The following is a 16097-nucleotide window of genomic DNA, read 5'->3' as shown; positions in this document are numbered from 1 at the left end:
CCTGCTTATTTAAGCATAGCAAAGATAAAATTGTCCTCTCTTTAAAAAAACCCAAAATAAACAGTGTGAGGGTCAGTTGCTTAAGCTCCAGGTTTGTGAACTTTAATAGTGTACACGGATTATAATTTCCAGATGGTTCCCCTCTGCTGTGATGGAGATACAAATCTGGTTTAAAGCCAAGAGCTGAAATACCAGTGGCTTCAGAAGGTGAAGCTTTTGGGAAAGAAAATGGAATTTAAAAGCATTTACAGAAATTTTGCCAAGTAGTTAAGATTGCTTCCTACATTTGTGTGCAATTCTGTCATATCTGTATGTCTGCATATGTCAGACTTCGAAATTTACAGTAGAGTACGTCTACTATTAACATACTTAAGTACAGGCTAGTAAATCGCTCAGTGGTCCATGCGTCAGCTTGGTCCCATGTTCAGTAATGACACAGGAATTAAGTGAAGCTGAATCTTTGTCCAAGGCTGATGCTGGAGTAGGTTTCACCCCAGATTGGGTGTTGTGCCTTGATTCGTGTGTGTATGTATGTGCAAACTGAGCTGAAGCAGTACGTTAAAGGGAGTTGTTTTTAAATGTTACTTCTTTGAGGTCAAGGCATCATGGATTGACATCTCTGAAAGTTGCCAAGTTTCAGAGCACTTTGCCAGCAGCTTCTCTTTCTCCTTTGTGCTGTGGTTTGTGTAATTCCCTCTCCTCCGTTTGTCAGCTTTGCTTTTCCTGTTCAGAACTTTCACATGAGTTTTCTTTTGGCTTTGCCCTGACCAGAACGTTGCTTGTTTTGTCACTTCCCAGACTTGAAACTTCGGGATTTCCTCATTGACAATGAGACGCTTTCAGACTTCCTCCACCATAATGTGTCCATGCCATCATCTGCAGTAGAGAAGCTACTGGATGCAGAGGTCAACCTCCAGCAGGTAAATAGCACTTTCAACTGCTAACATAATACTTTGCTATTGTTTAACCATAGCGTCAAGATTCACAGTGCAGGACCCCGCAGTACTACGTGCTGTACAAACACAGAGGAAAACGTAATCCCTGCTTCTCTCTTCCCTCTTGCCCTCAATTTACTGTCTTGTTTGGCTGTAAGCTGTAAAAAGAACTCAGAACCACATGCAAATGTTTTGATCTGTGTAAGAAAACAACCTAGTACCCTTCAGGCTAAATCAAATTTCTTCCTTCCTGTTTTTTTGGTTCTGTTTTGGTTTGGGTTTTTTTTTACCCTAGTAAAACATTAATTATGGTGCTAGTACCGTTCAAACTGTTTTTACTTAGATTAGAAATAAAAATGGGGTGAATGTTTAGTCACTCAGCATTGACTGGAGCAGGGCCTCTTTGTTGCTCTACCTTAGATTCCTTTGCAGTGGAAGGAGGCATCGTGTTTGGTCTGTGGCCAGCTCTTCAAGACAGACAGTAAACTTGTACATTGTGTAGTACAAGAGAGTCCTGATCTCAGATGAAACTCCTGAGTGCTCCCATGATTGCCTTCATAAACACAGGCAATGGTGACAGTGAGCTGGAGCCTCTGTCTTGGGATGGCTGTCTGCCTTTTTCAAGGTCATAACGTGTTTTTTGCAAGGCTGGATGAATTAGTCCACCAGCATCCTTTCTAATGCAGAAGTCAGAACTGGTTGCTTCAAATTTCAAAGGAAGATCTGTAATTCTGTTAAGGCAGTGCAAAAGGTGATGCACAAAAGGAGAAAGAAATCCGTTCTGCTGCTTAACTACAGATCAGATTTTTTCTTTGAAGTGGAGTTGATTAATAGTCCTTTTAGACTTTGCTTTCATGTAGTTACAGATGCTGTCCCCCTTTGGACACATTGTCTTGGTCTTCAGTGAATTCTATCAAGCCATCTGTTTCAGTGCAGTTTGATAATTAATCCTATAAGTTAAGGATATGTTCCACTAAAAGTCAAGTGGGGAAAAAAAAATCTTACCCATTTTAGGCTACAAGTTTTGTTTCACTTGAAACTAATTTGCCTGAAATTCGTACCAGATTAAAGCAGAATCATGCTGTGGATGGTCCTGCAAGGATAAGCAGAAGGCTTCAGCAGCAACAACAGTCATTCTCCCTAAGCTGATAGGAAGCTGATTTGAAAAATTTTCAAAAAAAAAAGCTAGCTCTGACCTTACATGGCGTGGCTGCCATATTGTATTGGCTGTATATGGCAAAGCCAGGGGAAGGAGAAGAAAAGCTTAGATTTTATCTACATAATGTATCAGAAGGGTGATGAAGGGGTAATCAGTTGGCTAGTTCTTGCTTGAATGCTTTAAGTTTTGTTGCTGTGTGTGGAATTTTTGTGCTGATTCTGCCAAGACACTAGGAGTGGTGAGGTTCAGTCTTAGTATCAGTTTGTGCTCTGGGGTGGCAGGAAGAGCTAGTCTAAGCAACAGGGCAGTAAGCTGCAGAGGAGGGCAGTGGCCCACGAAATCTTTCTTTGAGCACTTTTCTAATGCAGATAACAACTGAAAAGCAGAGCGCTATCCTCCTGCAGGATGACTTTGTCTGGCTCCCAGAATGGACCCCTTTGATTTTGCTGGAGAACTGGGGTGGAGATCTGACCTCACTACTGAGCTCCATAGTGGCTGCAGTATTAATAGGCAATAGCTGTTTGGTCTCTGACTGTATGAGTGGGTCACAGCTTCATTCACAAGGTCATATAGAAGGGCCTATTCAGAGTATGCAAACCTCTCACAGCAAATACAGCCGCCTTCTGCGGTCTGTTAGCATCCTGTGGTTGTTGAACAAGCACAGAAGTTATGGTTTGCAAGTAAGGAACTGAGATCACCAGGGAGATAGGACTGTTGTTCACCAGTGTTACTGCAGTGACAGTACTCCAACATGCCAAGCAGGGTTGTGTGTCTAGCATACTGAATGCAGCGCGAATACATAAAAAAATGGCCAAAGTGTGTCTTGATGAGCATGTTGCTTCCTGGGGTGGAGTGGCTCAACCTTGTGTTTCTCTGACAGTGGCACGTGCGCTCAGAAGGTTGTACCAGGCCACATTGTACGCTGCGTGGAACAAATCTCCCTGTTTCATACAGCACGGACAGTCCCAGGAGAGAATGATGTGACCTGTGAGCACAAAACTGTCACCTGTGACTGCTTTCGGACATGAGCCTGCATTTTGAGAGTCCTTAGGGGACTTAACCTGTCGCTTAGAATATATTTGCCTGTTGAAGACACCATGGCTTCAGATGACTTGAAATGGTTGCAGAGAATTGGCTTGGTGTGACTGGATGTTTTAATTTGTGGGGGTAGTCAGGGCCTTTGTTCTAGGGTCATGTGCTATAGACCTCACTGTGCTTGGATAGAGTGGCTTTTCTCCAAAACAGCTTAAAATCTGAGTGAAAAATTGGACAGACACAGGGGATGGTGGAAGGATTGTTCACCTTCACTTTTTTTGGAGTGAGCGCAGAGGCACTGGACAGTGCTGGTTTTCTGTATGCCCACCTAGGGATGCTACTTGAGACTGATCCCAGGTCTCCTGAGTGTCATTCCAGTGCCACAGGAATGTCCCCTTTTCAGCAAGGCCATGCTGATGGTAGTTTCTTGGCTAACAAAAAAAACCACCCAAACTTTTTCAAAAGGCCAGACTTTTCAATGTGAGAGCTATCCCATTTATTCAGCTGAGTGTGCAGCGTGGAAACATCCTACTTTTGGCATATGGATGCAGACTGAGGTTAAAGGTTTGCACAAGTGTTGCATTATAAAACTATTCCCTGTCCTATCAGTTCCGTCTGCTTGTTTTCTGAACACAGCACACTTCACTCCCCTGGATTGTTGATGCCCTTTTGGTTTTAAAAGAAAAGGAAAATTTTCAGACTTACCAGCGTGATTCAGGAACTGCTAACTCTTGTGGGATGTAGATCAATCCTCTTTAGTTGTTGGGCAACTAATGCTGCATATTACAAAAGAACAGAAGGAAGAAATGAAGTGTAAAGCTGTTGTTCACCATGCATTTACAATAAAATTGTTTTCTCTGTCTAGTCCTAAGGCAAACAAAAAATTTTTTCCAGTGGAAGACTCTAGATTTCCCTGTGTTTATCACCTTTATGAAGTGTACGTCTGTTTGACGTGTACCTGTTCGTTGTTCAGCAAACCTAAATCCTGTAACTGAAGCTAGCTACACTGAAATTAAAAGAAAGTAGGCCATCAGGACTGAAAGAGACTGGTGATAATTCAGAGGGATTTTATGCATTTTTTTCATGACTAAGGTGGTTGCTTGTGGTTTAGGAAACATTATTGATGAGCTAAACCAGCACCTTCAGTAAAATACGCCTGTGAAAGACGACTCTAGAATCTTATCACTTGTTTGTTGCAGCCAGTAAGATTTTTTTTCACTGATACGTTATCTGCCCTAAAACACTGCAAAATATTTCTCTCAGGTGTTAGTAAAGAGATACCCCAGAGCTAAGGGAGAAGGTGATCCTGATCCAGAACAGTACAGAAAATGTGTCTGGTGGATATATCTAAGGAGTTTGGGACATAGGTCTTTTGCCCTTCACACACATTTGCCAGACTTGTGTCTGGTCACACGCCTTGCTTTGTCTCTGGCTCAGTTCCCAGAAGACTCAGGATTGGGCAATGCGTGTACCCTTGGTCGGAGGAAATGGCTGCTGTGGAGGACAGGATCACTGCTGCTCTGGGCATGCATGTGGAGGAATGGAGAGAGACCTGCCTCCCCCAGGACCTCTCCCCCATGTACTCAGCAGGGAAACATGCTTTTCTTGGAATTGAGTTGTGCACGAGTCAGGGCTGTGCAATTGGTAGAGAAAAACGCTCTCTTACCTCTATCTGGAAATGTTATGAATGGTTAGTTTTGTCTAGGCGATAACTAATTTTGTGCTATGGATCTTACATGAAGGGAGACTTACATGATTCCCCCGCTTTTCCAGGTCATTGTGTCTGGTTACCGAATGCGACTGCAACATCTCTGCAATAGCTCAACACTGTCTGAATATCTTAAAATCCAAAATCAGACTGTGGCCATGGACTCCGAAGCCTTCATTTGCACCTTGCCAAAGGAAAAACTCCATGCAGCCGAACAGGCCTTCCGTGCTAACCTGAATCCTTTGAAGCCCCTTCAGGTGAGTTCACTGGTCCCACCTGTGAGAGGCTATCATTGACACAGTGACATTTTCTAGGGCTTTCAGTCGAGGAACTCATCCCTGCATTTCCGGAGTGAACTGTTCATTGACAGTAACAAAAAAGAAAGATGGTATTTTTCACTGGAACATAAACAACATTGCTTCTTCCTGTCATTCTTACAGTTCCTGTTACAGTATGGTACTTGCAGAGCATAAATCTGTGTAGTCTGCCGTTCATTTTGTCAAGAGGAAAATATCTATGCTGCATAGTAATAATCAGGCTCTTAGTTGTCTCTGTGTTCTAGTCAGATGATGTGTCTTGGCTGGAAGGAGCTCAGGTGTTAGACTGGCCTGTGCAGAGTGCTGAAACCATCACCTCTGCCCTCCCCAAGGGCCACTGAATGCAGAAGTTTCTAGCAAGTGGCAAGCCACGACCTCTGAGCTGGTTTAATTCATACAAAGAAGAGTTAAGTTTTAAAGCCCTGTTTCAAGGATTGACAATCTGAATGTGCTTTGGAGCAAGAATTCAATCAATTTTAGGAAAACAAGTTATTTGGAGGGTGACTGGAAGCAGCTGTTTGTCTAGGAAACCCAAGTGATGCTTTGTTTTAAGTCTGCAGTGTAGGTCTGCTAAAATACAAAAGCCTGAGGAAGATAGTGCTGGAAGTATCAGTAGAGGGAAGAAGGGACCACAGAACCCACTCTGTTACCCACTAAAACAAACACTATTGTCTGCTGTGGAAGGAGGAAACACTTCAGCTGTGTGAGTTTCCATATATGATGAGCCTTTCAGGACCAAAAGTCGTACCACTTGCTTGGCTTTGTCCCCAAAGAGGCTCATTATCAGGTACTGGAATCATATTACTCTTCTGCACATTACATAGTGGTCAGTTACTTCTCTCCACAGCTCATCTTCTGTTTTCCACGTGTCCTCCATCCGCATATTTTCTTCCCTGCTGGAAGAGCAAGATAATCATAAGTGTTAAGAGATGAGGTAACAGCACTAAAACTGTCCCCGAAACAAAGATGGGCTGCTTGAAAAGGAATGGCTGTGACCAGTTTCTTGTGTACAGTTTGACCTATATGTATGCCTTTATTCTAAATCATGCTAGAATTTGGGGGATTGAAGGGAATGGAAAATGGCTAGCTGTAGTACCACTCAGTATTGGCCTTTTGGGCCCTCTGCAGACTGTCTTGCTTTTCTCACTTATGGAAGTCTCTGCAGCTTAGCTGACAGAGCAGGTACTGAGTGTATCTGCGTTGTTACATGTATATTGTTTGTTGATGAAAGCAAGCAATCATAAGCCACTCTGTGCCACTTGGCAAAAGCGAAGCAGATTAAGACATTGTGTGCAATTTTGGGGACTTCTGAGAAGCTGGCTCATGCTCTGGACTTTGAGTCCAGAAGCCAGCAGCTCTAAACCTGCTGTGTATTGTACACTGTATTGTAAAGGTCCACAGTTTTCCTCAGAAATGTCGCAGGCTACCCTCTAGTTAAGCTGCTGTAATGCATCAGTGAGTGAAATAAAAAACAACTGGCTTCAATCTGGCCGGGGAAATGAATAAATTAACTCTAGAATCACAGTCAACACGTTTGAAACTTAATGTCTTTAAAGGCTAAAAAGTGCCTTGACCTGCAGTAACATCTTTGAACAAAGAGGGAACTTTCTGTTAATGAATAAAGGAGGCTTTTGACATAGCTTATTAAAGGCACTGTGGATCAAATCTTGGACATGCACACTGAAGCTAGCATGCACCGTATCTACTACAGAGCCTGTAAACCAATGCCAGCAATTTGCCCAGATATTTATTTTTGGTTGGTTTTTTTTGCTTAATCCCCTTGATGCACTTCACAGTATGGTGTTTCAGTAAGTAAAAGTAAGGGCCAAATCAAATGCAGACACAACAGCAGTTCAGAGGCAGGTTTTTGGCTCATGCAGTGGGACCTGGGCTCTAGTGGTTGCAGCATTCTGATTTCTGGAGAGGCAGTATCTTAATATGATTAGGTCAATACAATTGGGGTGAAATGGACTTGCAGCTGTGTGGAAGAACTGTGTAAATTGAACACCAAGGGCTTGAATAGTAAAATGGGAGTGTTTGCCACTCAAGTGTCTGGGCAGTAGAGTGGCTGTAGTTTCTTGAACTATCTTAATCCAGAAGACCTAGGCCAGCATCTACCTACTTGTTCCTGCTCCTGTGCATTCTTGTTTGTTGTTCCCTCTGCAAGACGATGCAGTAAATTACATCATGGAATTGGTCCGGATTAGAAGTGACTGACCTGATTGTGTGCATACAAAAACATTTGTGCTTAACATGAGGGTGCAAGATTGAGAACCTAGTGGTCAGGGCGTGTGTGTGGGCCAAGACCCTGATGTCAACACCTGCTTCTGTTGGCTTAAAGTGTGTGTGCATTTGCAGCCTGAGGGAAACTATAAGTGTTCTAGGTACCTCATAACAAAACAGTAATTATTAGCAAATCATGGACAGGGTATAGTTTTAAAAAGGAAGTTAAAGTGCATGCATGGTGAAATGCATGAGCTCTAAATGTTACAGCATTTTAAAGGAAGTTTTTTTAAAAAGAAAGGCAAAAAATAAACACTTCTCTTTACATATCTGCTCCTCTGTTCTATCTAGAACAGCCTGAGCATTGCCTGAAGTGCAGTAGTACCGTTAAGACAAGGAAGGACTTCTAACTGAAATTTTCCACTAGGATTCCTACCTCTGCCACTGATCCTTTGTATTACTTCAATTTAGTCTCCTCTGTAGTATGAGAAAACAGAGCCAAGCACGTAGAGGCATCGTCGGGAGATTAAGGTGTGTCTCCTTATATTTTCTTACTGAAGAACAGGGGGCGCTATTTAAATCAAAACCCAGCAGAATATCTGGGCCTGACCACAGGGTGCCAAGGCAGAGGATCAGCTTTCCTTCTTGACTAAGTGTTCACTCCACTAGAAGCAACAAGTGTTTCAGAAAGTCAAATTCCCTTTTCCAGGACCCATGTCTTAATCTTCATCCATCCTCTGAAGCACCCTGGCCAACAAAAAGTACTATGGTGCATAGGACACATCGTCTCTTCTTGAGGTTTGCCTTGTGCTGAACGTAGTCAGGGAGGCTGAGGCAGGAGAAGCTGGCTTAAGAACATCAGTGAAACAGTACTTCTAATTTCATGCACACAGATTTCCTTTCCAGCTTTCTCCCTGTGCTAGGCCAGCAATTGTCCGTGGAAGAACTACACAGTTTGTGAAAGGCTACAGGCACCCCTGATTAGCAAGAGCAATGGCAGTAAGTCAGAGGTGTCCCAATGGACCGGTGTGATGGGTGGGCACAGCTTTGCTTCTGCAAATCTCCCCAGTTTTGAAAATTATTTGGGGGGAAGGTTAAATGACAAAGACAATTCAAATTGGTCCCGTGGAATTTCATGTCTGCAGCTTTGCCTAAGAAGGGCTTTACCACACTCGCTTCCAGTGGTGTGGGTCTGTAATAAGCCACAAACATGTTGTGGCTTGTGTACTATAGTGGTCCTTGAAGGAGTGTGGGTGAACACATGAAAATCCAATTGTTTTTTTTCCCTTCATTATATGGGTGGTATTTTGTCATATGTTTAGCATGAACTAAGCATTGAATAATAAATGCATTCCAGTTGAAAAATGGCTTTAGAAAAGGCCTCTTAATGTATATACATGCTGCAACTGAACTTGTGGCTTTCCTTGCTCTCTTTTGAGTATGTTTTAAGTCAAGTACAATGATATCATGCTTTTAAGCAGCTGTACTTTGGGACTTCCACTCCCAGGAAACAAAAGCAGAAGTTTAAAGCACGTGATTTTTCTGCAAAGGTCAGTGTAGAGTTTCTGCTAAGATCAGTGTAAAATTGTAAGAACTATTTCAAAGCGAATGTGGCAGAGTGGTCTCATTAAGCAGAAACAGTTAGCTGTATGATGCAGACAGTGCCTGAATTTTGTTATGACCTCCCAACGCTTCAGACACATGCCTTGTCCTGCAAGTTAGAGAAACTGAGTTGTCCATCCCTTCTAGCAAGCAGGACTGATAGGTGGACTTATTCAAGGCTTGTCTTGACAGTGCAGTCAACTCCAGTCACTTCAAGTATTTGTCTCTACTTCAAGTCTTGTAGCGTGCGCATAAAAGCACACAGAGTCCACTCAGTGCAGTCAATATCCTCAAGAGTATTGTGATGTTGGCTGCCCCAAAAGACAGGTCTAGATGAAGGCATGACTTGTTAGCCCCTAACACGGTAATTGTACAGGGCAGTTCAGTCTAAAACCTGCTAGAACTTTGTCTTCCCAGAGTGTGCCTAGGAAGGACAGGTGATATTTTTGTGGCATTTCACTGGAAAATGAGCCATTGCCCCCCCCACAGGGTGTAGTGCAGACATCTACTAAAGACATTCTCACAGTGGGACCAATCTCTCTGAAGCTGCCCTGAATCTCTAGGGCTCTTATGAATGTAATGAACTACTCAGTGAGCCGCTGCAAAGAGTTATTTTCCAGGGAAATTCATGACATGCTCATCTGTACAAAGAAGACTGGCTACTTGTGACTGATTTTTGTCATTGTCTTTGGAGGTATGACTTCTGAGAGGCTCCCTGAGTGGGCATTAGGGTTCAAAGGGTGGTGGTGAAGAAAGCAAAATTCCCTCCATAGTAATGACATCACTGCAAGTTCTGGTGAGAAATGGACTTGGAGTGCTGTGAATTTGTTAGGAAGAAGGGTCAGGGTGATGGGCTGTGAAAGGATAGGTGGGTTCAGTCGCATTTCAGGGTACAGTTTGCAAGTTTCTTGAATCACCTAAGACTTACTTACTGGGTCAGACCAATGTCCCCTTCAGCTCAGTGTCCCCTGATGGCTAGTCCAGCAGTGGCCTATAATGGAGGTACGTGAAGAAATGCAGTCATGAGGCAAATATATAGTAACACTTACTCAGTGTAATGTCCTGTTCTTAAGTAGCTTGCAACTCAGGCTTTCTCAGCTACTACTGGGATCTTGTTTAATAGTGCTTGGTAAGCTTTTTTCTTTAATGAATTCTTCTAAGCCTTTCTCAAACCCACATTAATTTTTGGTACCTTCAGCACTGCATAGTATCTACAGGATTCCTCCATTTTGAAGAAGTGGTGTGTGTAGTAACTCCTTTGGTTTGTTTTAAACTGATCTTTTCACTGGAAGCCCTCTAGTCCTGTATGATGAGGTGCAGTGAGCAATCATCCCCTGTTCCCATTCTCCATTCCATTTGTAATTCTACAGACTTCTGTCAAAACCTCTATTTGTCATTACAGGTCCTACTGGAAGAACTGTGGTCTATTATTGTTCCTTCAGAAGCCATTCTGTCTTGATTCATACTTGTGGCCTTTTTCTGTACTTGTGTTCCTTCAAAGATGGAGGATGCAAAATTGCACATAGTAGTTGAGAGCTGGGATTGCACCATGGATTTATATTGATGTTGATCTGTCTTATCACCGTAATTCTAAGATCACCCTTTCTGAGTTGCAGGAGCTAGTTCAGAGCAATTGAAGGGAATCTTAAATTAGAACTGTCTTCACCCTATGTACTGTACTTTGCAGTACTGAATTTTGTCTGACAATTCATAACAGTGTGTCAGCATGAGGCCTTTCGCTAATCCTTTGCAATTGGCTTTTGACTTTTCACTGCTGTGAACCAATTAGTACAGTCTGAAAAATTCCTCATCCACCCTGTCTCTGAATCACCTGTGAATCCAGTGAGCAACACAAATTTGTGTAGAGCCTGATGAAGTACATGGAGCTGAACAAGCATGTCTACTGTTATGCATGAACCTAGGACTTCCTACCTCGTCTTGTTGGTGAAGTGGTAGTGCAGTTATGTAGCTTTGTTTCCTGACTATTTCTTTAAATATGCCTTGAAGGTCCTAGCCTGTGGGGAGTTTGAATTGCTTTTCTTCTAACTATAATGATGTGTTCTGACTTATCCAAAGCTTAAGGACTCTGCTTAGTAGGAATTCATAGAAGTTATAGGCACCCTCCCTGAATCTGCGACTGGCTTTGGAGCAGGCACTAACTGTGCACTCAGAAAAGTTAGCTGGGTCTTAAATGCACCAGCAGATCAGTGGAACAGTGCCCACTTACACCAGCTGGCGCTGACGAGGTCTTATCACCCTCCAGCTAAATCAGCAAGAACATGTGAAAGCCTGCAGGCTTTGCTTCCAGAAGTTACCCCAGGAAAGATCTGAAAATGAAAAGCTTCAGCCCAAAAGATGTGTGCTAAAATCAAGGGCCTTGGCTGTTCCTGTGTCACAATGCTGTAACTTCAGCATGCTTTCAAATGCTGCAGCGCATAGCTGTTAACATGAAATCTTAAGAGATTATTTTAATTGTCATTCCCTTGAAAGAAGGATTGTGTCCAAATGTTTCCCATGCAAGATAATCCAGATATATGAACAAAAGAGAAAAAGAACCCTACAAACCAAAGCCCAGGCCCACCAGTTACATGGAGAGCAACTGGAAACAAGTTGTCTTCAGTGTGACTCTCTGCCTAGAGCAAATAGTTTCCTGAAAACTGTGCCTTCCCCTTCTGGAAAGCCATCAGTCTTTCTCTTGTGATAATGGTGAGTGTCAGCTGTTTCATGGAAGCTGGTTGTTTTAAAATATATCCCTGGTTCAGATAAAAAATGTCAAGGCTTGTTGGGAGGATTTGAACAATGAAGATGACATACACTGCAGCTGGAGTTCTCTGTAACTGAGCTGGTAGTTGTGGAGTCCCACTGAAAGCTTGTGTCTACCAGCTGATCTTTCCTTCACTTGTGTAGACTTTGCATCCCCTCCTTAGCACCGGCTTGCAGGATTTCAGGTCTGTCCACATGCTGTTCTGTAGGCTGTGCTTGTTTTGTGACCTGGAATCCAAGTCATCCTTTGCACTGTGTATGTGCATGCACTTAGCATTTTATTGGGATGGTTATGGCATCTGTGTACCTAACCTGTGAGGAACCAAAGGGGCATCTCAACTGCATTGTGGGGTTCTGAAAGGTATTTTAAGTTCAGGGTTGGACAGAAAGCCAGCTCTGTCTTCCCCACCAAGCATTTTGCCATGTGAACAGTCCTTATTACTCTTCTTTACAAGAATGTTTACAGTTTTAATTTCTTTGTTTGTGCCTTGCAGTGACTTCTAGTTTCCTTTTCTCTCTTCCTGCAGAGCCGAATTTCTTTCAATTCCTCCTTGCATGATCTGTCGGAAACTGTGGAAACTTTGAGAGAGAGCCTTGGGAAGCTTGTTAAAGAGGTAAGGAGCGCCTTCGTGTCAGGAGAACACATCACCATGGTTGCTGTCTTAGCCTGTAGTTGAGTGCAAAAAGCACCGGGGTGCTCCTTAGTGCATCTCAGTGTCAAATCCCTGGCTTGTTTTGAAACTTCCCTCCCATCCTACAGCTGTTCTCCCTGTGTCAGTAGAGGCAACATGCACTTCGCAACTCCTTGGCACTTGAAGATACAAAGACCATAGGAATTTATCAGGTGTATGGCTAAAGACTGAGTCCTCATGGGAGGAGCAGGAATTAAGACGTTTTCTGTGGGCTTTTGCCTTGTCAGCAGTGGCACAACTTTTGGGCTTCAATACATCTGCTGCCTTGCAAACTGCATGTGGAGGTTTGCCTCCTTTCTATTTTTTTTTTCACTCAATTGCCAGCCATGTCAGGGTTGTTACTTGGTTGTATTTACCGGGCTCTGGGTGGGGAGAAGGTATGGCATGTGAAGAGAGGTTGTGGTTGTTCTAATCTAAATTAGTAGTTACAGGCTACTGTTTGCTCTTTGTCTAACTAGCTTTTTGGGAGAGAGATTGTTTTCCGGTATTTGTGGGGCACTCAGTGCAATGGCATCACAACACTGGCTGAGAAAGGCTCTGGCAAAACATAAAGAGTGATTTGCAGAGGCAAAGTGGCATTATAGAGGCTGCAAGTATTTCTTTTTGCAGGTGAAACGATGGACTAAGAAAAAAGCCCTGCATGCCTAGCATGAGTCAGATGTTCAAAACTGGGGTGGGGGGGTTGAGCCAGAAACTTAACATTAGTTGCTTTTTGCCTGGCTCTGACTTTGAAGCGCTGCTACTAGGCAAAACCACTCTCCCTGAAGCAGAAATCACAACCATCTAACCTAAACAATGCCGCCTCCGCCTCCTCCCCTTCGCTAGTCTTCCGTCTTTGCATCAGAAAAAGAGGGCTCAGAGCTGTGAACGGCAGTAACCTCTGAGAGCATGCACAAGAGTGGGTCACTTCAGGTTAGTGTGCGTTCCACTCCCACGGAGGGGCGGCTGCTGGGAGCCAGCGCTATGCCAGCCAACAATTCCTGGCACACATCCCTCCCCCAGTCCCACAGCCTGCCGCCAGGTCCCATTTACAGTGAAATTAAGATAATTCCAGGATCAGCTTCAGTTAAGACCGTGGCAGAGCTCTTGCTGCTAGCAGGGAGGCTGCCCTTCGGAGTTTGATTACAGCTGTTTCCCGTTATGTCACTTAAGCTTGCCTTTTTTTCTTGTCTGGGATAAAAATAATTGAAACCATGTGATACTCAGTTTGCTGATGTGGCCGAAAAAGTCCCAGGGTAATGTGCCTTTTGCTTGGCAGCTGTAGGACTACTTTTTATTCTGCCCTATTGCTGTGCAAACAAAGGCAGCTTTTTCCTCTGTGTACAGCACGAGCTGCTCCAGATGGCTTGACCGAAAGTTACTTCTTATTGTCTTGGCAGGCTGATTTCTGTGTGAAAAGGAGGGACTTGCACCCTTGTTTCGAAGGGCAGCAGCTTGAGGGGCTGGAGAGAACTATTGTCTGTGCCATGTCTAGGAGCCTTTCTAGCAAGGAATTTTAATTAGAGAATGGTCTGAACAAAATATTTGTCTCTGACTATGGGGATTGATTGGATCTGTGTCCCTGGGCTTTTTAAATCAACTGAGGAAGGCAGATGAAACATTGAGAGCAAAGGCAACTATTAAAAAACACTTAGAAAGCCATGTCCGATGTCTGAGAGAAGAAATAGCTCAGTAACCCTTCACACATGAGATACTTGCTTCACTTGCTTGTGGTGTGACCAGAGCAGCTCTACATGTCACTTGTGAAGTTGCTGGTGCCAAAGACAAAACAAAGCTCTTTGCTCAAACTGTCTTAAAATTATGTGTAAAAATATATTTGCTAATGTAATCCCTCTGCAAGATGGCTAACACTTCATATGTTCATGGGAATTAGTTTCCTATTTGTATGTCTTTGCTCATATTGGAGAATTTATGGTACTTTAGCTAAAGCAGTTGACTTTTTGCTCAGGAGGAATCAGCTGCTTTACCTAAGGTAACAAAAACATCCCCAAGGGGTCCCTTTGAATTAGACACTTTCACATGTGAAATGCACCCTTGGCCTTTTGGATGAGGAATCATAAAATCAAAAAATCCACGTGAGCCTATATAACCAACAAAAGCTGTTGTGTGACATGTTTTTATTCATGTCTCATGATGCTAGTGTCTTGTCAGTCACCCAGAACCTGTGGAGCTAGACTGAGTAGCACCAGGGTACAAACAAAGGCAGTAGCAATGAAATTAAAGTACCCTTGAAGCAGTCACTCTGGACACATGTGCTGAATTCCCCAGGCCTTAGCTGTTCTCACGGCTGTCTTCAATCATATCAATGTCTTGTGTTTTCAGGCAGCTAAAAATAGAGGCTCCTTATGTATGTGACGCATAGTAGCTGTTGTTTAGCATCAAGAATTTTTGTCCAGATGTTGGCACATCTAAAGCATGCATCGTGCTACAGATGAGCACAAAGGGTCAGGTTTGCCTCCCAGTGTAAGGCCAGAGACTCTGGGAGTGCTTTCCTTGGGTGAATTTTGATTGAATTGTTCCAGCACACCGTTGCTTTCTGCATGGTTGCTGGCTGGCTTGGCCAACTGTCCAAGACTTTGATTATCTGCATTTTATTTAAACAAAGGTGGCAGAACCAATATGCAGTGAGCAAAACTGGCAGATGGCCTTTGACTGACTCTGTTATTGTCTCTGAAAACAGGGCAGTTGAGCCACAGCATATAAAGTTGTTTCTGAGATGCAGATCATCAGCTGATGAGCGGTTACAAATAGGTGTCTCGGCAGCTCTGCTTGCCCTTACTAGTGCATGTTGCTGTTCTGGGCAGCATGGTAAGAACATCCAAGTTAATGTCACCTGGTATTTCAGTAGCAGTCAAGAAATCAGCTGAAATGCTAGAAAAGATCTTAAAAAGAGATAATCAGCTGTAATATACTACCATGACACTATATAAAACTGGATTGCCCTCCTGTTCAATATGGAATCTAGGCAGTCTAGGCCCTTCCTCTCCAAAAAGGGGTAGCAGAGCTGGAAAAAGTTCAGAGAAGGGCAGTTAGGACATTTAGAAGTAGAATGTCTTTCACACAAGAAACAAGGGGGTAGGCTGGGGCTTGTCAGCCTGGAAGAGATACGAGTTGGGGATATGAGAGAGGCCTATAGAGCTGAGTGGCCCGGAAAAAAAGAGGTAGGGATTAAATGTTCACTGTCTCTTCCAGTGCACAAAACCATAGCACCAAATGGAGCTAACGATAGCTAAGTTAAGGAGACAGGAGAGGAGGTTCTTTCCAGTGATGTGTTAGATGTTAAATACTTGTGGATGTGCAAAACAGTAGGAGTTTACTGTGGAATAAATTTGTTGAGGGTTAGGAAATAAAAAAATTTTTTGAGCTGAAAACAAGTGGAAGCTGGAAGGTTACTTCAGAGAAGTATCCTACATTCTTGCCCTTGCCTTTTTTTTTCCCTAGTATCCACTTATTGTCACCATCACAGAGGTTACTGAGATAAACAGACTAGTCTGTACGGACGCACTTTGGCTGGTGTTCTTACATCTCCAGAAAGGGAATCTGAGAGCAGCGCTCAAGTGTAGCATGAAAACAGTGTTCATGGAGGTGCATTGCTTTTTCTGTTGTGGTGAGCTTGGCTATGCCTGAGTACTGTGACATTAATGCAGTGAGTGTCTCAGGCTG

The 16097-nt window shown here is 43.3% G+C and overlaps 1 protein-coding gene across 6 annotated transcripts in view; it reads left to right on the top strand.

The window, feature by feature from the left end:
• ABCA1 (ATP binding cassette subfamily A member 1) overlaps positions 1 to 16097 on the top strand; it is a 94433-nt gene that overhangs the window by 42907 nt on the left and 35429 nt on the right. For all 6 annotated transcript variants that reach the window (XM_075078644.1, XM_075078643.1, XM_075078639.1 and 3 more), the window contains 3 exons: positions 799 to 920; positions 4903 to 5094; positions 12270 to 12356. In XM_075078644.1, the coding sequence (XP_074934745.1) occupies positions 799 to 920; positions 4903 to 5094; positions 12270 to 12356 (401 nt within the window). The remainder of the gene's footprint in view (positions 1 to 798; positions 921 to 4902; positions 5095 to 12269; positions 12357 to 16097) is intronic.

The sequence above is a fragment of the Phalacrocorax aristotelis genome, chromosome Z, assembly GCF_949628215.1.
Source record: "Phalacrocorax aristotelis chromosome Z, bGulAri2.1, whole genome shotgun sequence".
In the NCBI taxonomy this organism is placed as follows: domain Eukaryota; kingdom Metazoa; phylum Chordata; class Aves; order Suliformes; family Phalacrocoracidae; genus Phalacrocorax; species Phalacrocorax aristotelis.
The sequence above is the reverse complement of the archived record's forward strand: the minus strand, read 5'-3'. Positions and strand labels throughout refer to the sequence as shown.